Source organism: Hemicordylus capensis, chromosome 2 (assembly GCF_027244095.1).
Source record: "Hemicordylus capensis ecotype Gifberg chromosome 2, rHemCap1.1.pri, whole genome shotgun sequence".
Lineage (NCBI taxonomy): Eukaryota > Metazoa > Chordata > Lepidosauria > Squamata > Cordylidae > Hemicordylus > Hemicordylus capensis.
The window spans coordinates 388,981,033-389,006,944 of NC_069658.1; the positions used below are offsets into that span (position 1 = coordinate 388,981,033).

Consider the following 25,912-nt stretch of genomic DNA (forward strand, 5'->3'; position numbering starts at 1 on the left):
TTTCTTGAGGCGAGGTAAGGCCGTCACCTCAGGCAGCAGAGTAATATGCCCTCCTACCTCCCACTTTAAAAAAGTGGGGGGAGAGCAATGAGGATGTGTACAAAAGGTGGGGGGGCAGCATTTGGTACCCTGCCTCAGGCACACAGAGATCTTGAATTGCCACTGGTGCCTGGAGCTGGCAAAGCATGAATGTTATATCTGTTGCTTCAGGCATATTTAAGTAGAAAGGGTGCTCTTCTACTGGAGTGCCACCTCAGAAAATGCCATCTCTCAGGGCACATGTTTCTGCATGCTGTGGTGTGTTTCTGGTGTGAGGGGGCTCCTTAGTGAAAGGGGGGCACATACTGCAACCACTGAGAGGGTACATGCGGCATGGAAGGAGGTGTGCACAATGACTGGAAAGCTTGTGGAGTGTGGTGAGTGGTGTGCATGGGGGAGCATTGGAAGAAGCAGTTTTTTTTTAACCTATAGAGCTCTATGAGGAAAGGGCTACACTTTCAGCAGTCCCCACACACCCTCCCCACTGTCACAGAGGCAGTGTAGGGCTCTGCATCCTCCAGAAGATGCCCCCCTGCACTGGAGGCATGCAGTGCTCTGGCATGAAGGGCACACTGGGAGCAGCCACCTCAGTGCAGTTCCCAGGAGTGGTACCCATTATTCAACTTTGGATGTTCCCGAAGCACAGCCCTATTAGAAACTATGGATGACTTGGTTTCCCAGCAGGGCCTTGCCTTGTATTTCACACAGGAGAATCTTACATTCTGCACCCTTGGGCTTATGTGTAATAAACATAGTGGCCTCTCATCTGTTTCAGTGAATTTTTATATTCTTCATTCACTTAACATTGCTTTTCCTTCCTGTGCACTCCCTGCTGAAGCCAACTCAACAATTCTGGGCTGTTTCCCCTTACCTGTTAAGTAAAACTTCATGTAGTCAGCTAGAGTATGACTTAAATATCCTCATTTATGTGGTCTGCTGTAAACTAAACCAGATGCTTATAAATTCTTGGTTTTTCCTGCTTATGGTGTAGAGGAAACATGAGGACCATGATTCCATGTGTGTTAGCGCGCCTCTCAATCTTGTGCTATGAAATGGGTCATGAAAGGGCTTTCAATTACAGAGATCAACACTTTTGGTTCTTGACATGCATTTCACATAGTGCTGTAAATGTGTTTCAAGGGGTGATCTCTCACCCCCAGCACTAGAAACTTCACCCCAGCAGTTTCTGCCCTGCTCCCAAAATATGGCTCTTGTTGGCTAAGGTGTCAGCAGCAGGGGAGACGAACGTGCAGCACCCACTTCTAGGCCCCTGACTTCAACTCACTCCTTCCTGGCCAAACCAGCCACACACGGCCAGAGCAGCACCAGAAGGAGCCAGCATCCTCCTCCCATTGGGCTGCTGCTGCCTTCTCTACCTGCTCAGCTGTGGCAACATGCACTGATTCCTCCCCCCACCCCATTTATCTTGACCACGAGAGAAGAGGGGAGGCTGGAGGTAGTGGGTGTGCATTAAGGCAAACACTGGAGAATGTTTCTGCACATGGTTTACAGTTCTGATTCTAAAAGCAGCCATCTACAATGAGATCTGTAATCAGCCATACATTCAGACAGACTGAATTTCCTGTGTTCTGTGTGAGGCTAACCACTGTGACAATCCCCTGCAACAACCGTTATCTAAACAAAACAGTTTCCTATTTTGACTTAGAGCATTTTGAATTATGAGTTGGAATGACCGAGAGACGGTGCACCCCTCTAAAAGAGCAAAGGATGCTGCCCTTTGAATTACCACCATTAGGATCTTACTTTAATACTGGATTCCTAATATATCCCTCCTTCTAAACATAATTGAAAGAAAATCCATAGATACATTTCAGTAACATGAGGTGTGCCTTCTTTCCCTTGCTACCTTGTAGCAACCAGATTTATTTATGTATTATTTATTTATTACATTTATAAACTGCCCCATCCAAAGGCTCTGGGCAGTATACAACAAATTTAAGAAGACATAAAAACCCACACCATTTAAAACACAGTGCTAAAAAACAATATAAAAACAATTTAAAATCATTTAAAACTAATTCAAATACTTTAAAAAACAATTTACAAACCTTGGAAGGCCAGGCCAAACAAGTAAGTTTGTAGGGCTCTCTTAAAGGACGACAGTGAGCCTAAACTGTGGATATCTGCAAGGAGTGCATTCCATTGACCATGAAAGGGCCCGGTTCTGAGTCGCCACTAGACATACTGATGGTAACTGGAGACAGATCTCTCCAGAAGACCTCAACAAGTGATGGGGATCATACCGAAGAAGGCGCTCTCTAAGGAAGCCTGGACCCAAGCCATTCAAAGCTTTAAAGGTAATAACCAGCACTTTGTATTTTGCCCAGAAACATATCAGCAGCCAGTGCAACTGTTTTAAAACAGGCATAAAATGGTTTCTCCAGGTTACCCCAGAGACCAATCTGGCTGCCGCATTTTGAACTAATTGAAGTTTCCAAAATACGTACAAAGGCAGCCCCACATAGAGCACATTGCAGTAGTCGAGCCTGGAGGTTACCAGCTGATGCACCACTGTTTTGAGATCATTCTCTTCAAGGAATGGATGAAGCTGTCGAATCAACCAAAGTTGATAGAAAGTGCTCTTGGCCAGAGCCTCCACCCGAGATACCAGGGTGAGGCCTGGATCCAAGTGCACTCCCAAGCTGCATACCTGTTCCTTCTGGGGGAGTGTAACCCCATCCAGCACAGGAAGATCTAACTCATTCCTCAGATTCCAATCCCCCACAATGAGCACCTCTGTCTTGCTTGGATTCAGCTTTAATTTGTTATCCCTCATCCAGCCCATTACTTCCCTTAGGCAGGCATTTAGGGAGTGAATGCCATTTCATGATGATGATGAGGAGGAGGAGGATAAATAGATTTGGTGTCATTAGCATACTGATAACACCTTGCACCAAATCTCCTGATGACCTCACCCAGCGGTTTAATGTAAATGGTAAAAAGCATTGGTGACAGAATGGAGCTCTGAGGAACTCCATATAATAGCTCCCATTTTAAAGAGGAACTGTCACCAACTGCCTGAGAGATAGGAGCGGAACCACTGCAAAGTAGTGCCTCCTATCCCCAATTCCTCCAGGTTATCCAGAAGGATACCATGGTTGATGGTATTAAACGCTGCAGAGAGATCCCAAAGAACCAACAGAGTCACACTCCCTCTGTCAATTCCCTGGTAAAGGTCATCCATCAGGCCAACCAAGGCAGACTCAGCCCCATAGCCCACTCTAAAGCCAGTCTGAAATGGGTCTAGAATGATATTTGGTTTCCTCCAAATCTGGCTGGAGTTGGTTAGCTACCACTCTCTCAGTCACCTTGCCCAACCATTGGAGATTGGAGACTGGCCTATAACTATCCATCTCAGAGGGATCTAGAGAAGGCTTCTTAAGAAGTGGTCTAATCATTGCCTTCTTCAGACAAGGAGGCATTCAACCCTCCCTCAGCAATGAGTTAAGGATATTAACTAGGCCATCTCCAACAATTTCTCTGCTAGATAAAAGCAGCCAAGTCGGGCAAGGATCCAGAGAACAAGTGGTAGGCCGCACCGCCCCAAGCAGCTTATCCACATCATCAGGCATCACAGATTGAAACTGATCCAATCTAATACTGCAAGAGGGATTGCTGGACACCCACCACCTTAATAGACTCTGCAGAAACAGTAGAGTCCAAGTCGGCCCAAATACAAGATTTTTTCTGCAAAGAACCCATTAAAAGCATCGCAGCAGAACAAAGTCCCCGGGGATTGGTTTGAATTGCAAGGAGCCTGAATCAAACTTCTCACAAGAAGCAATGCACACAGATCAGAATTGTGTTTTGCCGCATGCACCGCCTCCGCATAAACCTTCAAATGGGCTCTATGCTGTGTCCTGTCACATTCAAGCCAAGTTCTCCTCCACTTGTGTTCCAGTCACCTACCTTGCTGCTTCAGACCCCGCAACTCCTTTGTATACCAAGGGGCCACTTTTAAAGCAGATCGGAAGGGACGCTTAGGAGCTATCATGTCTACTGCCCTGGTGAGTTCCCTATTCCAGGTTCCCACTGAACAGAATCACTAGCAGGACAGAATCACTGTTAGGACCAACATCAAAACCCTCCAAGGCTTTTTGGAATCCTACTGGGTCCAGCAGCCATCTTGAGTGGACCATCTTAATAGTTCCTCCACCCCTGCAGGGCTGGGTTGTGGCTGTGAAACTGACCTTATCCAGCTAATGGTCTGTCCATGACAATGGGGAAACCACGGGATCCCTCACCCACGGAACAAATATTTATTGTATAAACATGCTGTATAGAGGAAGAACAATGTGTGGTAGATCAGAGGTAATCTAAAATTTTGAGTATGGAGGCAGCTTTATCTCTGCACCATTACTCTGCAGAATGGAGACTGTATTCATTTCATGCTTTTCCATTGCCTTTGCAGCTATGTATATAAATTCCATAAGTCAAACAGCTGATATTAAAAAAAACTCAGTTCATAATTGCTAGCTAGAGTAATACAGTGGCTCAGTGTTGGCTTAGGATGTGTGAAATCTGATCATGAGTGGCCTTAGACGAGTGACTTTCTGTCAGCCTAGAGACCATCCCATAGAGCTTAATGCCACTTTGAACTCCTTAGATGAAGAAAGGGAGTTTGGTCCTTGCATATGCAAGAAAACTGTGTACTCTGAGAAATACCATTAGAAATGATTCCACCGGCACAAGAATATATGGAAAGAGTATTGTGTATATGAAAAGGAAAAAAAAAGTCTGGGTCCAATTCCAGCCTTGCAAATTATAGGAATTAAGGGTAAGAAAGAAACCAAGTTTAAGCAAAGGTGAGAGAGACAGAAATAAGAAATAGACAAACCTATTTTCTATTTTGTTCAACAATTTAAAGGGTTTTTTTCTATTCTTTTTTTTGCAAATTTTATCTGGATTGTGCATGCTTGGAAAAATCAAGATACAGGGGCCAAAATGAAGAATTCACGGGGTAGCATCCTCAGTGGCGCTCGAAAGAGTTGCTCCTCAGTGCTATGCTAGTAACCAGCAGAAGAGGAACCACCTGAGTGCAAGTTGTGCAAAGAGTTCGCCATTTGCAAATATACAGGCTGGTGCAAGAGGCTGTGCAGCAGTTGAAACATGTGGGGCTAGAGCCGTGGTTCCCAACCTGGGGGCCAGGCTGGCGCAGACCGGCAGAGGTGAATTCCTTTGCACGACAACCATTTCCTTATGCTAGTACCACAGCATTTACACTACTACAAGACTAGACTGGATGCTACCCACTGATAGCAAAATAACCCTTTTACTGAGACCAGTCAAGGTTCACAATGAAATGTCTGAGCTTTTATATTAGATATCTCATTTAGGAAAGTATAAGTTCTGGCCTCCCTCCCTCCTCCCCGTGCTCATTTTAGTCTGTTGTTAAGATCCTTGAGCAGCCTTCATTGTTTAATTTTTATCCATACTGTATTATTTTTTTCTCTGAATCTATAATTGAATTAAAGAAGAAAGGTGCTTAAAATCTGCTATACAGACCCATTTGCAATTTAGATACCTTTAGAAATAAGATCTTACAAAATGGGGGATAAGGAACATCTGCTGTTTCTCAGCCAAACAGAGCAAAACCTTCCCTGACAGACTTGCTTCAATCAGGCGTCAAGCAATAGAAATCTTTTTCTATATAACTGAGTGCGATTTGAACACAGTTTTGAATTTGTACATAAGACCACAAACAGGATGGTTTTAAGAGTGAAACAGAAGGATTTTCTGATATCTTTGCATCCTGCTGTCTTACAGGTCAAAGTGGCCTGGGAAAATCTACTCTAATCAACACCCTCTTCAAATCCAAAATCAGCCGCAAATCTGTGCAGCCAAGTTCTGAAGAGCGGATCCCCAAGACAATTGAAATCAAGTCCATCACACATGGTGAGCCCTTGCCAAGAGGTGGTGGGATAATTTTATTGGGAGATAGGAATGTTGAGTATATGATAGCTGAGTGACAGAAGAAGAGGCCGAGGGGACCATTTACTTGGTGCAGTAAGATTTAAACATTTTAAAGCATTTTAAGGTCTGTAGGTCCTAAGCAGGCATCTACAGATCCACTTGCCAGCTCACCAATGGCAAGTGCCGGGCACCCAGCATCAGCACACTGATATCCTCCCTGGAGGTCTCATTTCCACTGCTGTTTTTGAGAAGGAACAGGAATCTTTTCTGAGCGGCAGGAGAGGGCTTCCCTTGTTCCTTGCCATCTCCATATCCCGGTTCAAATGACAGAAGACTCACTTCTCTCCTAAGTCCTCCGCCTGTTGGCCAAAAAAGGATATCTGAGGGAAGAGAGGGGATTGGTGGCAACCACAAATAATGGCTGGCTAGTAGGGATGTGCACAGAACTGGTTTGGCAAATTCAGTTCAATTCTGTACCAGGCTGCAGCTGGCCTGGGCTGTCATTTGGGAAGCTGGCAAGGGGCTTGGCGGCAGTGTTCTCTCTAATTTTTTTCATCTGTGCGTGGAATGAGTTTTGTTCTGGGCGGCAGTATCAAGGCAGTATGTGCACACATGCATTCAGAGTGGTACTTTCCAGATTCAATCTGAGCAGGATCTAAAATTAACTGAGTGGACATTAAAAAAAAAACTTGTGTGCGCACGCCTTAGAGGGAACACTGCTTGGCGGAGCTGCTGCCCCGCTCCGCCTCTGATGCTTCTCCACCACGGCCCTCTCTAAAGGTATGGAGGCCACTTTCTCTCGCTACCCCACTCCCAGTGCCTTTACCGTTAAGATTGGGGATGCCCCTTTTACTTGAAAAGGAGAATCCTCAAGGATTCCGGGCAATCCTCAAGGATTCCCCTTTACTAGTATACCTAAGTTTGTCCGCAAACTGGTTCTTAGAACTGGGGGTTGGGCCGGTTCGAACTTAGGACTGTCTGAACTGGGCCACCTCAATGTTGAGCCCAACTGAAAGCGAGCCAGCTCACACATCCCTACTGGTTAGTAAGCTGAGCCTCAATTTCTAAATCCCTGATCCTAAGGCCCTTTTCATCCTCTGTATGGGTAGAGATTTTCTCCATTGATAAAGTATTTATCCTAGGATGTTTACCTTATGTTTCAGATATTGAAGAAAAAGGTGTTCGTATGAAGCTCACTGTCATTGACACCCCAGGATTTGGAGACCACATCAACAATGAGAACTGGTGAGCGGTCCTCAAAGGGGAAACACGCCAGGCCACAATGCATTGTGGAGAGCCTGGAGGAAGCCTCCACCGAAGACCTTTTCAGCAGGCAACACTGGGGTAGTAATCAGGACAGGGGGAAACCTAGTGTGCTGCTCTTGGATGTCTCTTTAGCATGATGTGCTTTTGTTTTTGGGGTGACTATTAGAAGAAGATTCACCATCCCTTTATCGTTGTGTTTCTGGACTATGAAATGGGGTAGGAGAGAATTTCATCTCAGTGAGCGTAAGGGTATTCTCGAGGTTCAAAAGGGAGTTGATTCATCCTAATGGAGCTGGTTCCATTATGAGGAGAGTTCTACTCGGAGAAGTAGTTAGAGATTACTCTGCCTTGCCCAGCATACAAACATGGAAGCTGATTCCCAAAACTAAACTATAAATCAAAACTTTTCATGTCCAGATTTGAAGTTTTGCCATTACCCGTGTCACTCTAATCTTGGGGATCATAATCCTAACTGAGCTTCTGAGCAGAGATGTGATGATTTGTCCTTCTGGATATTCACAGGAATGTGTGGTGCCCTGATGCCCCGTTAGGGAACAGTCATATCCACAGTCTGTGTGGCTTTGGAGAGTTGGTGGAAGTACAGTTGAGAGAGCCGGCATAATCATCATGTTTTATTGCTTCTGTAAATTGTCAGGAGGAAAGCTTCTCAAACCTTCCCAAAGAAAACAACAAGCCTCCTGAAGTGCAGCTAATACAAGCCAGTTTCCTCAACTCTGAGGGCCAACCAGCCATTAGAGGGAGCACAATTAGAATGGGAAACAATGGATGTAGTGAGACACAAGTGCCCACACACTGTTTTAAGGAAATTTGCAACACAGGAGCTGCAGGCCTGCCTTTTTTGTATGCTGCAGGCTTGGAAGCTTGCTAACGCCACGGTTTCACTGCGCAGAATGTCGGCCAATGTGTTTATGTGAAGCTACTCTGAAGAGTTCTGCATAGATTTGCATCCCCTTTTTCACATACCTTTTTCTCCTTGCATAGTTGGCAACCAATTATGAAGTTCATCAATGATCAGTATGAGAAGTACCTCCAGGAAGAGCTCAATATTAACAGGAAGAAGCGGATACCAGACAGCAGGATCCATTGCTGTATATACTTCATTCCTGCCACTGGCCACTCGTATGTATACTTTTTCTGAACTGCACCATCCTTTTCCATAGAGGAGCTAAGTAAATAAAATTCAGGCCCCAGATTCTAAATATTTGCCTGTTTGCTACTGATTGGCATTTTCTTTCACCTTAAGGTAGTTTGTTAGTCCTTTTGATTCTGCATTTTCCCAAACAGAGAGTTCTCTTGCAGATTGTAACTTTGGAACAGTGTTTAGAGTGTTGGACTTGGGCTAATGAGACCTGCATTGATTTGGGCCTGGAACAAAATTATATGACTCCAGCACTTTGCTAAAATTTCAGCAATTTTATCATGTTCAGGGTTAGAAACCCCTGTGACTTTCAAGGGGTGGGTAGGACCCGCAACAGTTTCGTGAATCGGGGTGATGGGATTGGGGGCAAGGCTAACTGTGTCCCTATGCGGTCTTATCTAAGGCAGAAGTGGTGGTGTTTTTTGGCTTAAGACTGAAAACGCTGCCATCTCTGCAAGCAGGAGCAGCAACACTAGAAGCACCATTTGACTTGCAGCAACTGGCTCCATTTTCCTTCCCAGAATGCATCAAGGAACTACTCAGTGTTGCTTCAGGGCATTCCAAGAAGGAAAATGCAGTTAGCGACCAGGAGATAAATGCTGTTTCTAGCATTGCTGCCCCCTCCTGCAGAGGTGGCAGGTTTTTCAGTCTTAAGTAAGAAAACCTCCTCCTTAAATGAGACCACATAAGAAGCTGCCATATACTGAGTCAGATCATTGGTCCATCTAGCTCTGTATTGTCTACACTGACTGGCAGTGGCTCTCCAGGGTTTCAGGTAGGAGTCTCTCTCAGCCCTACTTGGGGATGCCAGGTACGGAGTGAAGCTGGGACCTTCTGCATGCAAGTATGTAAATTGTCTCCCACTGAGCTATGGTCCCATCCCAAGGGGAGTCTCTTACAGCACTCAAAGGTAGTTTTCCATCCAAATGCAGCCAAGGCAGGCTCTGCTTAGCAAAGGGGACAGTTCCTACTCACTACTGAAAGACCAGCAGTCCTCCCCAGATTTGCAAAACTTGTGTTGGTCCCACCTTGGAAGTGTCAGAACCCACAGCCCTAGTAAAATCCCTACTCATCCAGAAAACTCACTGAGTGAGCTTTAGGCCAATCACTCTCTCTCAGCATTACCCATCTTACAGTGGTGTTAGAGGGAAAGAGAGATGAACTCTCTGAATCAATTTTGGACTGATTATCCAAAATAATCCAATATTTACCTGAATCCAAGACTAGGTGTCATCGTCGTCCCTCCCCCCCCAACAATTTTTTGATACTAGAAATCAAGAGGTCTTTTAAAATTCAGAATCCTGTTTCTTTTGAGTAAATGCAGGCATAACCTGCATTTAACCTCTACTTTTAAAGGGGATCGTCTTAAATTCAGCGTCGTCTTCGATTTGGGTAAATACGGTACATTACTCTGAGCCCTTTGTAGGACTGGCAGGATAAAAATAAAATAAAGTAATAACAGATCTTGAACAGAGAAGACCAGATGGTCTTAGGTCTCAGTGTGAGCCAGTACCCTGGAAACAGGCAGATGCAGAAAACATGCAGGTATTCAGTGTCTGCAACCACCATTGCAAGACATCTCCCCCAATAACATAGTCTCATTAATTCGTGTGTGTGTGTGTACACACACACACACACACACACACACACTCATATTCATTCTCTCTCTCTCTCTCTCTCTCTCTCTCACACGCACACACACACACACACTCATATTCATTCTCTCTCTCTCTCTCTCTCACACGCACACACACACACACACACACTCATATTCATTCATTCTCTCTCTCACACACACACACGCACACACACTCATATTCATTCATTCATTCTCTCTCTCTCTCTCTCTCTCTCACACACACACACACACACACACACACACACACACACACACTCATATACATAGTCTCTCTCTCTCTCTCTCTCTCTCTCACACACACACACACACACACACACAGACACACACAGTCTCTTTTCTCTGTGTGAACTGTTCATAGGTGCTGATTCCCAGCTTGTTGATGAACGGCCTATTCCCCAGGCAGCCCCCCCCCCCCCCCCCGCTTAGGAACCAACATAATTGCACATTTCTGTTTCTCACGTAGATAACCACTGAAACATTAGATTGTCTGACAGAGACCTTCTAATGGCACCCTGCAGTTTGCCTCTCACTTTGCTGCGGTGCCTAGAAGTCTGCCTGGCGTATTCCCCTTCTCCCAGGAACATGTGTTTCCAATATAAGAAATGGTTTTGAAGCTATGAGACACTCCATTATTGACTTTCATGTCCCTGCAATTGCTTTTGGCTACAAGTAGCATGATACCCCTGCTGGAGGTTAGAACTAGGTGTTCCTTTGGCTCCCGCCATGGACGGCTTATTCTAGGGCCGCTAGTTTCCAGTTCTGATGCTAAAATGGACATCTGGTTTTTGGTTGTTGCATTTTGAGTAGAGGATGAAGATCTATGGATGGGGCCGAAGGAGCCAGCAGGCCTTTCTGAAGACTCCATGCAGTTGAGTGAGGGGCAGGAGAGGAACCCATAGGGGAATCCTGGAGATATTCTAAGAGCACGCTCTCGCTCACTCTCTCTCTCTCTATATATATATTAATTAATTTTAAAATATAAAATCTCACTAATAACCATCAGTGATATGACAAGCCAAAGGAGTTCTAGTGCACTGACAACCAGGAGCATCCTTTAATTAAATTAATTAAATTAATAATAAATTAATTAAAGGATGCTCCTGGTTGTCAGTGCACTAGAACTCCTTTGGCTTGTCATATCACTGATGGTTATTAGTGAGATTTTATTATTCATGAGGAGGAGCCAGAGCTCAGTGGTTGAGCACATTCTTTGCATGACGTTTTAGTGTGTTTTGTGTTTTAGTGGCAGTAGATCAGTGGTAGAAACACATTGTCAGGCATGGTTGCAACTTCCTACAGCATTTCAGTGGTAGTAATAGTGTCCCTCCTCAAAGCATCCAACCTTCCCTTCATTCACTTGCATCATCATTGGCGAATACTGGTTTGGCACTGTCTGATACCTGGTCTAATTGTATGTTCTCAGGAGTTCTAGTTAAAAAAGACAAGGAAGGAAAACTCGGCTTGCATGTCATCACTTCTTCCTTCATTATAGCCCAGCTTTGTGTTTCCACCAGAGCCCCTCTGCTACCCCAAGGCTACTTGGGTGGCCTTCAGATGACAAAGATGTCTCATTTATGTGCTGCTTGCAGATATGCTTTTGCCCCCAGCCTGTCAGGGACTGACACGCGCATGTCATCTCCATTACACATTTTTATTGGGTGAGACTTCAGGTTTGCTTCATGTATGTCATGTTTGGGGGATAAAAACCCTGTCCCGCTGTTTGTTCTTTCACCTTTCTCCTGATATTTGTTTTTAAGCTGGTAAGTGGGAGCTCACTTGCAATTGCTCCATTCTCATTCAGCCCAAACCAGAAAGCGGCAGCAGCACGTGCAGTGCGAAGCCACAATGGCCCTTGAGGGCCCACTTTGCAATTGTGGGGGGGGGGGGGCAGCCATACTGCTGGCTACCATGTTTTTTTAACCTGTAATGTGGTGTCTCTGCCACTTCATCAAGGGACACAATAGAAGGGGCATTGCAAGGAAGGTGGTGGTTGTCAAAGGGTGTTCTGAGCTGCTGCAAAGGTCGGCTCCCATAAGCGTTTGGAGAGGAGGCTTGATTTTGTGGTTGCAGCAATGGTTGGGAGTGCTTTCTGATGGCTGCACTAGCAGCCCGCATCTTTTCCTTTCTTTCATTAGAGCCTCAAGGGTAAGCCATGGACTCTTTGGTGCCCAAACTTGGCTGACCCCTGACATTGGTGGTCCTAACCCCCCCCCCATTCATGCTTCAAAGGCAGAATTCCAGTACAGCATTTTTCTTTCCATAGCTGACTTCTACTGTGGCTCACAGAGTGCCCCCCCCCCCTCAATTCATGTGATGTGCTTAGTTGTTCCATTAAAATAATTTGCTTGGGAAACTGAATATTCTTCTTTGTTAATGGATGCTGCTACTTCAGCAAGGTTTGCTCTCTAGCCAGTGAAGTTTAATGGCAGAAGCCAAAAGCTGATTGGGTAACTTTGCTTAGTTAGGAGTGTGTGAAGTGCATGCTTCTTCACTTCAAAGACACATGGTCATGGTTACATTGCACAGCACAGAATCCAGTGCCATGAGGAGGTTCCTCAGAGGCTCATACTTCAAAAACCTAAACGCTTCTAGCCCTCAAAGATGTGGAGAGAAGGATGGAAATGCATGAGCAGTGATTTATTAGAACATTCATAAACCAGAAGGGGGTTTGCATGAGTATTTCCCCTTCAGGAAACCACTAAAGGGATAGAGCAGATATAGACTGTGGACTATAACTAAAAGAGCATACAGGTTTCCAGATGCAAAAAGCCAGACATGCTGATAATCTCCCCCCACCCCCACCCTGCCGCAAAGTGTCCTAGGCTTTCCCCTGTTCTAATTAAGCTACCCGTGGGTCTTGCCCCCCCTCACTCTGCAATGCATGCATTTTTCACACGCTCCTCTATTAGCATACTCTACATCAAGTTTCAATGCCTTTGGGACATGGAGACCAGCTTGCAATGAGTGCTGCTTTCTGGGCTGATGAAATTTGGATTAAATTCAATTCAGCTGAAGTCGTCTTCTTCTTTTTGCAGTAGTCATAAATATTTATCGTAGACCGAGCCAGGCAAGAACGGGAAAGCTCCGAGTGGCTTTTACAAGCCTTTTGAATCCTTTGCTCCAGTCTGTAAGCTGGAGCTATTGTCCCATCTCATTACAGCCCAGGTTTGATGGATTGCTTGCTTCTCTTTCAGAGCCAGCTGCATGACTGTGAAAAGTGTCTCCCATTTTACACTTTTGTGAAGTAGGACTTGGCGTTAATCATCTCATGACTTCCCCATTGCCTTGTTGCAAACCTGTGCTTTTCTTTCATCAGTGTGGATTTCTGACCAAGTTCTGAAACCAATCCAGCATTCTCTTTGCAAAGGTTCAATAAAACTCCCTTTTTCAAAAGCAGAGTTACTTACTGGAGTGGGGGAAAGGACTGCCCAAGGAAGTAAAGCAGCTCACCACCTTGTTCATTCTACAACAGGTTCTCTTCTGTCATTCAAAGAGTCCCCTTTGATTGTGAAAAGTGGCTAGGAATTAGGGCATCCTCTTAATTCAACCAGCTCCATTTGTGCATGTCGAAATACACACTCTTTCTTTCTGTGTGGGAAGTCGTGCTTCAGACTTCATGGGTTGTTGGCTAAGTTGACTTTGGGAAGCTATGAGCAGCCCCTGCTAGTTGACTCTTCATTCTCAAATCTACTTGAGAATAGTGTAAAAGGTACAGATGTAAATGAAGTGACCTTGTGATTCCAAATAAACCTTATCCCCAGATGGAATAGTGAGATCTTGCATAGCATACAGGAGAACCTCGTTATTCTCGTAGAACAGCTATTTGTGGTTTTGCATATCTGCAGGGTGTCTCATAAACACCTTTTTCAGTATCTGTGGATACGAAGGGTTTAAAATCCACATATCTGCAGTTCCTAGAGAGCTGGAAGTGACTGGAGGTCACTTCTGGATGCCATTTTGTCTCTCAGAGCCCAGGAAGAGACAGGAAAACACAGACTTCTCCCCACAATTTTTCACAGTTGGGGGGGCATTTTGCCCTTTGGAGGGCATTCCTGGGCGCTTTGGGGGCCCACAGAGCATGCAACAGTACGTTCTGGGCCATTTGGGGGCTGTTTTGGCACTTAAATGTTTTCCCCCTCCAGCCTGGAACCTAACCCCCTTTCCCCATAGCCCTAATGCTTCGTTACTTGCGGTTCCGTTCCTCACAGCAGTAGGCAAGGAACGGAACCCACACGGGTAACAAGGTTCTCCTGTGCTCTGTGTGTCAGTAACAGGCCCTAGGTTCACCCATTACATGAACATGCCAGGAGCTGGAAAGCTGAAGCTGACTTAAATCTGCACATGACTGTTAGAACGAATATGCTGGGCAAGTCCTCTCTTGCCAGTTCCCAGCACTGCTAGCTCCTGTTTGCAACTCCTTGTCCTGCCTTATCCCCCAGGCATTTGTCTCTTTGGCCTAATGAAGCGTAGGCGCTGTTGTGGGACTCCTTACACGATTCCTACCCTGATCAGCTTTATACCGTGGTTCACTTACCATCTTCAGGTGTGTGGCGGGGGAGGGGGGAGAGCTGCATTTAGGCTATGCTAGCAAGAGATGGTGTTTTCTTCCTGTATATTGTGTTTATGGAGCCCCTGCAAAATGAGCAAAGAGGCACCTTTTAAAGTGGTGGCTCTCGTATATTGGGCCAGGGGGAGAGCAATGGTCTCCACGCAACTCAAGCTCAGGGGTTTTCTTGTAAGCCCCTTTGAACCAGGGAACTGTCCTATTTGCATTCCTAACGGCTTTGAGAACTTTTTTTTGGGGGGGGGGGAGGGAAGCAGTATACAAACATTCTTAAATAGCTGTAATAATAATTAGTGTTTGTGGGAAGGAGTATTCTCCCTACCATTTCAAGCTCTGACTCAAACATGACTGCTTCTGTTCTGGGTCTTGTCTTAGTGTCAGTCTTTCATGGGCCCTGCTCACTTGTTGTTGGAACTGTGGCTGCTATGTCCCTGGTACAGTGCCCAAAGGAGCCAGTATTCTCTCTAATTTATTTCATCTGTGTGCAGAATGAATTTTGTTCCGGGTGGTAGTATCAAGACAGTGTGCACGCACGTATATTCAGAGTGAGACCATCCTGATTCTATCTCACTGAAATCTAAAATTAACTGAGCGGATATTAAAAAAAACATGTATGCGCACGCATGTGCGCACGCCTTAGAGGGAACACTGACAGGAACATGGTGGCAAGCCCTGCACCACTGAGATGCTTCTTCTGAGAACCTGCATCGTGGTGGTGGGGAATCTTTTCCCATGGACAGTGTTTGCCTCTGCAGACAAATACTGGATGCCCAGAGAATTGGGGACTGTGATTTAAGAGCGTGACAGGGCAGGGCTTGCCAGTGAGTTCCCATCAGCTTGGGCATCCCTGTACTTTGGCATAGCATCCACAGTTTTAATGGGTGAACAGGACTTTTGTCTCACATGGATGCTGATTTGAGGAGCAGCACCATGATCCTGGGAGCAGAAATGCTTGTCACTTCAGGATCTTGTAATTTCACCACCTGGCAAAGTATTAGTTTAGTTTAAGGTACAGATCCTGCTGTGTCTTAAGACAAAGCCTGTAGGATGACTTCAGACACTCCCTGCTTACAGAACAAATGGATAACACGGTCCAGAGCAGAGCACCTAGTGTGATGTTGACTGGGAGTCTCTCTGCAGTGACCACCTCTTGTTGTATATAGGTGTGGTGAATGTAGGAAGTTCTGTAGCCTTTGTATCTGGTATATATAGACATTATCATACTCTTAGCAGGCCACTAAAGAGCAAATGACCACTTTAACCAGAACATCCTGTGTCACTGGGGAGTCAAAATCCCTTTTAAGGCAGGACAAAGTAATGGGGGAATACAGTCATGCAGGAAGCGACTAGCTGCCTCTGTGCTGTTGGTGTGACACAGTTGCTTGTGCAAGTGGATCACCTCACCTTTTCTTCTAAAAGCCGTGCTGATTACTGGGAAGCAGGAGTGGTTGGTGCTTTCGGTGGTGGTGGTGGTGAATGTGCCTACATGTTAGCCATCTGAGTGGCAGGGCAAGCACTCGGCCAGGCCCACTGACTGCTGGGCAGTGGCACTTCTAGTGTTTGAAGAATACTCGGCCACCCTCACCGCCTTCTTGCTGTAGTGAGTACCAGCCATGCCTGCTGGGAAGATGCTAGGCTTGGCTGTTCTAGCAATAGTTTATGGTTATTTCAGCCCTAGTTTGGAATGGGAAACATGACCCCTTCCAGAACAGGGAGCATATTGTAGCTGCAGCACTGAAATGGGTAAACAGAACTCAGCTTGACATTTTTATTATTATTTATTATTTAACACACTTCTATACTGCCCCAAACTCACATCTCTGGGCAGTTTACAATAAGCAAATAAACAGAAAGTTAAAACATTAGTTAAAATAAATGGGGGGGAAAAACCCCTTAAAACAGTAGCTACTGTAAAACAAAATAAATGACATAGTAAAAGTTAAAACATGACAACATTTTAAAACAATGTTAAAACTGTTAACATTTTTAGCTGCTGCTGCAGTTATATTTGTTGCCCTGTGAGTAACTAATCATACCTGCATCCGCCTCGCAAATCTCATGGCTCCAAGCAGTTGTTGTGCTGGTGAATCATATGCCAAGCCCTAGATTTTTGGCACGTGCGCATCTTGAGTCACATGTGTACTGGTATAGTAATAGAACACATTACCCTTGGGAAGGGCCATCATGAAAAGGAAAACAAAGTGTCCATTTTTCAGTCTAAAATCTGTTATTTTGGTTATTTGAGGCTCTTGACATCTTGGACAGGACAATCCAGTGGATGGGAGAGAGGCTCCTGAAGAGAGAGCCTTCAGCAGGAGATCAGCCTCTGTGCAATTCTCTCATACACTAGCAGTTTTCTGCCTAGGAAATACCTGAAAATGATCCCTGGACCACTTGCTAAGATCTTCTGCAATTCTCATTTGCCAGCTGAAACTTAAGTTAGGGACCCTTCACACACAACATTTTGCCTACGTGTGTAACTGTGTGCAATGTCATGTGTGCACATCATTTTAAGCTTCTGTGCACATGGCTGGAAGCGGCAAGATGTTGGTTTTTTTATGTGTCTGGGGTGGTGAGGAATGGGGCTTGGTTCACGCAGCCTGTCTTGCAAGAGCTGGCTTAGAAGCTGCTGAGATTTTTCAGTGAAGTGATCAGGGACCCCGGCTGTGCAGTTCTCTGAAGAGGGGATTTCTTGCATTATGTGGGCTGTTTTGGATATACTGCTGTGCCTCTTTGGTGGGTGCATGTGACCTTTTGTGTTTCATTGATTTCATTTATAAACATACCATTATGTGCATAAGGAAAAGATGCCATCTTCCCTGTGTTCCCCTTGGGAGAGGTTTGTCTAGGTGAGAGCTGCGTGGGCTAGTCCAGGGAGGCCAGGAGAGTTGGGTGGTTACTTACGTGAGAGTCTGGTCTTAAGGATAGGAATAAGCTGATCTGGTGAAGCTTCCTGCTGCTTAGCTGTCATGCTGCATTGGGTTGCTTGATGCCTGGTTTGGTTTGGCTTTCAGAGTGAATTGTGTAATTGTTTCAATAGATCTGAGTTGTTTGGATTGTGTTTAGCAGATCGAGCTGTCTGCATGGTTGGCTTCAAAATATGACATTTCTTCCATAATGAGTCTGTAATTTTTATTGGACCGTTTTGGTTTTTGTCTCTTGAAATCTAATATTTATTTGGATGATGATATTGCTTAGTAGCTTTGCTTCAGGGCTTTTGAACCACTTTCCTTGCTTTTCTGCAAATACCACTCCTTAGAATACCACCTTTTCCAATTCCTCTGACACTAGAAATGGTTTCAGCGTATAGGAAGAGGAGGAGCTTCCTGCATCCTTGTTCCTGCAGCAAGTGGGGAGACTTCTCCAGTTGGTGCTCCTGCCACCACCGCCGCCTCCTCTCTCCCGCTCTGTACCCTCTTTCCCTGATCTGTGTCTCTTTTGAAGGGCCAGGCCCCTACACAGCCACTGTCCCAACCATCTCTCCTTCTGGGCGGGTCAAGCCAAGCATACCAGTGCCACATAGCCACCATGGCCGTGTGTGGGACCAAGAGTCACCTGCCAACCTGTGAAGTACCGCCAGTCGAATTTGTACCGCTGAGTGGAAAGCACTGCTTTATTGTGTGCTTAATATTATTTTGATATGAGTGTGCTGGGTTCTTAAAAATATTTTGTCTGTCTGGGCAGGGCCTCATCCCTCTCAGGGGAGGGTCAGTTTGAAGTGCCCTGGGCCAGTCCTCAGAGAGAGGGGAAAGAGGTTAGCGCCACCTGAGCCCTCCTCCTAGGCAGTTCCATCCTTGGGCGGGCTCCTCACCAGGAGACTGCAGTCCTCCCTCACACAGCCCTCCTCATCACTGGCCAAGCCGTTTTTAAAGGCAGCTTCACATACTGAACATCCTAGCTCCTCCCCCATGAGCTTTATTACCCTTCCAGATGCCATTCTCTCTCCAATCCGCAGACCTGCTTCCGCCTCCCACCTGGCAACAGCTTTGTCTGTTGCCAGGCTGTGTCTCTCGCCTGTCATCGGTGGGTGTTGACGATCCCGCTGGGACATGTGCCGCAGTCCGGGCACCCGGGTTGCCCATGCTGCCCACACCATCCCCCCCCACCATCCAGCGCATCTACCCCTGTAGCGACGCCAGCCACAATCTAATCCTTGCTCTGTTGTGCAGCACCCTCCTCTTTGTTGTTGCTCTCAAGGTTGGTGTGGGGTGTGAGCAGGTCGGCCGGAGATAGATAGATAGATAGATAGATAGATATTCTGTTTAATCTATTTCTATTAGTGATGCTATCTGCTTTTGGTTTTCCTCATGAGAAAAAAATGAATTGCAAATATTAAATTGGTTCAGAGGTGGATAACACAGAGCCAAGTCAATGATCTTTTCGTGGTGTCCCTTTGCTGCTGAAAAGGTCATGAGGAGATAAAATAGAGTTCCTCTCAGAATCATTTTGTCAGGAAATCAAAACAGTGCCTCCCTGATTGCCAAAAGAGAGACTATTGCCAAGTGCATTCAGTGAACGAATGGACAAAAGGAAACTGGGGAATTGGCCAGTGCTATATCCCAACAGCTCTTGGATTATAGGGACAGAGTCCTACCACCCAATGAGCCCTTCCTTTCGAGCAGTGAGAAATGGCTGCCCAGTTTGTGGGGAGGAAGCCCGGAAGTGCTTATCTCCCCGCTCCTTCCGCCATCTCTGGGTGGGCAGATCACCTGCCCAGACACACACTGGCTGCTGCCGGCAGCTCCGAGGGTCGGGGTGCTGGGACGTGCCGCCCTGCATCATCCTGCCTGCCAGAGCTCCAGTCATGTACCATGCAAATACATGGTGCATTATGGGGATCCTCCAAGTTCAGAGGTGTGTGCAAAACTGGGCTGGGCTCCCTTATTCTGGTTTGGCACGGACATGTGAATAGCCTCAAGGGCTCCTCATCATGTTGGCTAAAGACCACCTCTTTTGGCTCTGTGTTATGGTGGGATGTTTCTCTCTTTTGGTAAATAGCTGCTGTGAGGCCTTGCTTTTTGTTGGAATGACAGTGTGCAGGGGAGAGGGATGTGTCCCTTTGCCCCCACTGTGTGCCAATCCAGATCAGGCACTCCCACACAGTGCTAGTTACAGAAAACACGCAAAGCCTATATAGGACAAAACCAAGATGTGAAAATCACATCTGTAGTAGTTTGGCCCTGAAGGGAAATGAGCTGTGTTCGTGTGCTGTCCTCTGCTGGTAGTATGAGGGAAGCATATGTTAACTAGAGTTGCAGTATGGTGTGGGCGGGGAGGTTGTTCTGATTTCCCCCAGTGGTTGTTTTCTTCAAGGAATGGGCAGTGTTTACTGTGGGCAGAGACCCTGAGCAACCCTAAGCAAGCCTCTAATTCCCCACCTCCATATCCACGACAGGCCATGTGACTTGCTGAAATATATAGTGATGGAGAGTGAGTCTTTACAGGCATAGTATTGGGGTTGGAAACCAAGATGGGGCAGTAGGGTGGAAATGGGGGCTTTCTGCTGATTTACTGTACATAGAAGTTTGTTCCTTAAAGAAGGAAAGAAAGCCAAGCTCCCTTATTTGGCAGATCTCAGCATGCTCTCTCTATTTTTTTCATCTGTGTACGGAATAATTTTTGTTCTGGGCAGCAGTATCAAAACATTGTGTGGGTATGTATATGCAGAGTGAGGCCTTCCTGATTCAGTCTAAGTGGGACCTAAAATTAACTGAGCGGACATCAAAAAGCTTGTGTGTGTGTGTGTCTGTGCGTGTGTGCACACGCGCACACACCTTAGAGGGAAGACTGCTCCGCAGGCAGCTGTTTGCACATGCTCTGCATACTTCTCCTTGGTCTCATGCAATCGCCCACGTGTAGCCCAAGTCAGAACAATAATCCACATTTCCATGCCTCTTCTATGGAACATGGTTTCCAGAGCCTCTCTGGCTTCCCTGCATATCCTTTTGCATGAGCTACCCAGTGCTCTTGTCATTCTGATCTTCTGTTGATGCCCTTTTAGAAAAAGCTTCTGTCCTTCAGCTTTTTCTCCCTTGGCCAAGTGTTCCTGGCCGCATGCAGATGCCCCACAGGCCAAATAGGTAGGGGGAAGCCAGCAATCAAACCCCCTCACTTTGCTCTCATTTTGCATGAGGGGAAGAAACACTCAGGGCTCAAAGCCGAAGACCAGCCAGGAGGCATTTCAGTTATTTAGCAGCAAAAGAGTGGAGCCCTTGTAGCTGGAACTGACCCCTGCTCTGGCCCAGGTCTGTGCAGGCTAAGGATTGACTTGGTCCTCACTAGCTTTCTGGGTGCGCTGCAGAGCGGAGGAGTCGCTCTTTGGATCCATGAAAGTGCTTTCTTTGCTGTTAGGAAACATTTTCCTTTTGTGGGTCCTTGGTATGGAGTGGCTACTCCCTAAAAACTGCCAGACTCAGCCAAGATATTTTGGAAAGTGGGGGCAGGGGAAGCGGGGAAGATGCAGTTTTGGTTTGCTAAGCATTTGGCATTGTGTTTGTTGGCAAAAGCAATCTCTAATTAGGAAAGCTTCTTTGAGTTTTGACATTCTTAGGCCCTTTTTTTTCTCTTTTTCTTTTCCTTTTTTTTCCTTTTTTGCTGATGCCTACACAGCATTGCACATATGTTGTTTTTTCTTACATGGATTATGATTCCCAAATGGGGGAAATGCATGCAGTAGACATGGCATTTACATTGGCCATGTATGATGAAGATACCTATGCTGTATATGGAGAAAGAAGGGGCCAGTTTGGGAGATACTCTAACCAGTTATCTTTTTGACTGTGTAGAGGAGGAGTGTGGTGTTGCCTGTCTTCCCCTGCCACGGCTCCTCCTCACACAGGGACAGTTCAGGTGAGATGCCCCCATGTGATTAAGTAAATCCTCCTTTGGGGAGAGGTGTGGACACCCATGCATGATCAAAGAGGGCGTGTGGGGTATCCTCCAAACTGGCCCAAAGTAACCACAAATGGCAGTGATTTCAGCTCCCTGCTTCTGAGAAATTTTGGTCAAAATGATCACAGTGTGTAGTGAACAGCCAGTCCTTATCCCCAACACCACAGGCGATGGTGGGCACTTCCACACGTGGTGGCAGGCACTTCCATGATTGGGTGGCTGGGGCACATCAGCCTCCCAATCATTGACGCACCTGCCATCACAATTACAATGTTTGCCTCTTAGGAAAAACACCTGTCTAACCGTGAAGAGCGTGGTGAGAGGGGTGAGTGACCTGCCAGGGCAGGACTTCCAGATCCTCCTTCCATGCTATAATTATGTATAGCATTAAAAAAAAAAAAACCCAACACAAAACCTCAGTATATGGCTTAAGGCATGACTGAAAGTGTAAATACATTCTGCTGTAGCTAGCTATTTCTTGCTTCTGCTCTTCAAAATAGCCATGCATATAGAAATCAAGCATACCTGGTCCATTTGTGGCAATGTCCACAAATTCTTCAGGGAAGACGAACCTGTAGCACGGATCTTGCAAGCGCAGGCCTGACACCACCTGAATAATTGGCTCACTGTGACCAAGACTTGAATCCCAGCCCACCATGTGCGTGGCCATGGCACTTCCCAGATCCCATTCATGAGAGAGGCCAAGTGGATGTAGCAGGGTGAGTGGAGCCAAGGTAGTCTGCACTCACAGTCTGGCTCTTCTGTTGACTTCCGGCATTGGCCTCCTAAGTGAAATTTGCAGGTCACTTTGTTGTTATTAAGTAAGAGGCGCCTCCTAGTGGCATTGCAGTGTTGCTAAAAGTGCCTGCAGACATTTGGAAAGGGAAGAATTAAAGCTGTAGACCCCAACACTTTTGTTAGTTTCCCCCTTTTAAAAAGTCTTTTTCATCTTGCTTTTAGCCTTCGGCCGCTGGACATTGAATTCATGAGACGCCTCAGCAAAGTGGTCAACATTGTGCCTGTCATCGCCAAAGCCGACACGTTAACGCTGGAGGAGAGGGACTACTTCAAACAAAGGGTAAGGGAATGGTGCCTTCTCTGACCTTGTGGAGTATCTTCTTTCCTTCTGCAGCTTCTCCCTCCCACCCCTGGTCTCTGAAACCCAATCGCTGGCCAGGAGCCCGGCACATTCCTTGGGCCGCAGCTCAGAGCAATCTTGTATGGTGAGAGGAAAGGCCTTCCTTGATCTCCAAACCATCACATGGTGTTTCTCTTGGCTTGGTCTCTCTGCAGAGAGGAGGAATAAACTCAGTTTCCGACTTTTGGTTCTTTGTCCTCCTCAAAATCTTCCTCCAGGTATATTTTAAAAACTAACCCTCATTTAAAATTTCTATAGAAATTGAGGCTCTGTATAACTCGGGAGCATACTGGACTCTGAACTTTCTGCTCCTTGCTTTTCACCACCTGCCTCTCCCTCTGAGCACTGCAACCCAGGTGCCCAATTAAAATAAAAAATGGTATTAAATAAATACTTATTAAATTTTTACAATTAAAATTACAATTTTAATTAAAATTGAATTAAAATTATTTAATTTTGCTGGAAGCCCAAGGGCAGCAATGGAAGATTGCTGAGTTAATTGGTGGGGGGTGGGGGAATCCTCACTTCCTAGGATTGAACGGCACTTGCTGTTGGATATTAGTTTAGGCAGCCATGAACTACGAAACTGCCTTCTACAGAGTCAGACCTTTGGACTGTCCCGCTCAGTACTATCCACACCGACTAGCAGCAGCTACCCAGCATTTCAGACAGGGGTCTTTGCCTTTCTGGAGACCTACAGTTCATCTCCAGGAACAGCAGACAGTCACTTCCCATTTATTGGCTGATTCCATTGACATCCTGCCTTGCTTCCATGGTGGAACTTGGTCTCCCATCCTGGCACTCACCAGACTGAGACCTGATTACTTTCAGCCAATTGGCTGTTACCCTGTGCCTTCAGACTATGCCCTGGAACCTGGTAACCATCCATAAAGGGGCTGCTCTCCATCTGTCACTGGAAAGACGCGAGAGGAGGTATATTGGCTGGAGCGCTGAGCTTGGCCACAAGAATCCCAGACTCAGTTGGTTGCTTGGCTACAGTGAAGTGACTTTGGCAAATCCCTGTCACTCAGTCTAACCTACCAGATAGGTTTGCTATAAGGGTAAAGCACTGCTCTGAGCTTCCTATGGGGATACAAATTTAAGAAATAAGATTTTGTATTTGATCGTCTCATGGATGCAGGCTTAATCTGAAGGGCCGTCTGCCTTGGGCCTGCTGTGCAAGTCTCTGTGGGAGAGATTGGACACATGGGGCTTCTCATGTGACAAGCCCCTTGTCCTTCTCCGCTGCACCAGACAGAGCTTTTTGAATAGGGCCCTTTTGCTGTCATAGGTATCTAATCACAGACATATTTCATCCTCGGTCTTTTCTTTCTTAGATCACAGCAGATCTCCTTGCCAATGGCATTGATGTGTATCCTCAGAAACAGTTTGATGAGGATTCTGAAGACCGGCTAATAAATGAGAAATTTAGAGTAAGTGGGCACCTCTTTCTTGCTACGTAGCTTATGGTCTCAAAGACGGAGAGTGGGGCTTCTGACCTGACCCTAAAGCATCCTTCCTGAGAGTTTCTCAAGGACATTGTTAAGCATCCTCCAAGACAGAGGGATAATGTTTTGCCTTTGAACAGCTAAGGATGTCTCATCTTTTAGGAGCAATTAACAAATCAAAGGCCAGTCAAAAGCCAGGTCCAGTTTGCTTGGTTGTGACCCCTTAGCCTATAAGGTTTCATTAACCTCAATACCTGGAGAAACCATTGACAGAGAAGCTGAAGCGGGTGCCTGAAATTCTCAAAAACAGAGGCAGGGGGAGAAGGAGGAAGTAAAGCAACCCTTTCCCAGCTTTTAACAGGCTTTTTATTCAGGTGATGTAGAATGTGTGTGTAGATTTCACTATTCCTATCTCTGACACTTAATAATTCAATTGTAGGAGATGATTCCATTTGCTGTGGTGGGCAGTGACCAGGAATATCAGATTAACGGAAGGCGGATTCTGGGTAGGAAAACAAAGTGGGGCACAATTGAAGGTAAGGACTCCCACTCATGTTTGTGACTTTTTTTTAACAATCTTTATGGCTTTAAATGGCCAATGGAACATTTGTATGTGTTAAGATGGCAACAACTGTCTGCATTGCCTATTGTGTGGAGGTGTGCTTTGCTGCCATCTGCTGGGCAGAATGAGAAACCCAGGCTTTTGTGGTTCAGTTGCTCACATTTACCTGACCTGAAAAGTGAACAGGGATACCTTTTGGACTGAAGCACCCAAAAGATATTGCTTGATGATTGTTGGGTTTGGGGATTTTTGGTGATGAGAATGCCATGTTGCTCTCTGTTGCTTTTCTTTATCAAACTGAATAGGTTGGTACTGCCCACTTTAGGAGCTGGATCAATAAAGGAAGATGGGAGTGATGTGGTGCTTGATGAGAATGTACCATTTACCAGAGTCTTAATTCTCCATCCAGACTCTGAAGGCTGTTTAGCTTAGCTGAAAGAGATCTGGGAGGAAGAACAGCAGTCGTTTTTCAATAAGCTTGGGGTCCATTTCCCCTCCTTAAGATTGTCCCTAAGTCTCTTTCCTTCCTGGTGTGCTTCACACTGCTTTTGTGTGTCATAGTGCCTCTACCACTAAATTTATGTTTTATTCTTAAAATTGTGCTCAGGTGACACACCAATTAGAATTCCTTGGCCAAAGGGCTGGAATGGGCAGGTGGTCTAGTATTGGGCATGGTGTTTGAGACTGATACCTGATGCGGGGTGTGATGCTTCCCACTAGTAGACAGAAGCGCACCCATTTGCAGCACAAGGAAAACAAAACAGCAACAACAAGGCTTCATGGCTGCTTTTTGCTGGCACTACAAGCAGAAAGGTGCTCCTGAAAAAAGATGCACACACCCCCTTCACATGGGCACCTTTCTGTGTGTGGAGAGTACAATCACATGGAGGAAAATGAGCCCCACATGGTGCCTTTGAGCTGCTTTTTGCTTTCTGGAGACATGGGATATAGCTGGGGCTACCACTGCAGAAGGCACTTGGAGAGGGAAGGCACTACTTTCTGTCCCCTTAAGTGTAAATGTCTGTTTCCCACAGAGAGCTAACCCCTTTGTGGCTAGTGGGGTTGCAGTTGCAGAACTCATATCATGGAATGGCATCTCATTGGAAATGTTTGCAGCACCATTTGTCTTCTACATAATCTGGCCACTTCCCCCCCGCCCCGCCCCTACTGCTGGGAATCCAGAGGCATAGAGCTACATTGTTTTCTTGCTGTGTTCGTGGTTCTGTAAGCTTCTTTGAGTTATGATTCCTTTTACAGAAATCCTCTTTGAGG

General features: G+C 45.9%; 1 protein-coding gene across 8 annotated transcripts in view; it reads left to right on the top strand.

Annotated features, from left to right (window-relative positions):
• Positions 1 to 25,912, top strand: part of SEPTIN9 (septin 9) — a 322,440-nt gene that overhangs the window by 292,345 nt on the left and 4,183 nt on the right. For all 8 annotated transcript variants that reach the window (XM_053296380.1, XM_053296381.1, XM_053296382.1 and 5 more), the window contains 6 exons: positions 5,827 to 5,955; positions 7,137 to 7,218; positions 8,242 to 8,379; positions 22,453 to 22,570; positions 23,968 to 24,063; positions 24,518 to 24,614. In XM_053296380.1, coding sequence (XP_053152355.1) covers positions 5,827 to 5,955; positions 7,137 to 7,218; positions 8,242 to 8,379; positions 22,453 to 22,570; positions 23,968 to 24,063; positions 24,518 to 24,614 — 660 coding nt within the window. The remainder of the gene's footprint in view (positions 1 to 5,826; positions 5,956 to 7,136; positions 7,219 to 8,241; positions 8,380 to 22,452; positions 22,571 to 23,967; positions 24,064 to 24,517; positions 24,615 to 25,912) is intronic.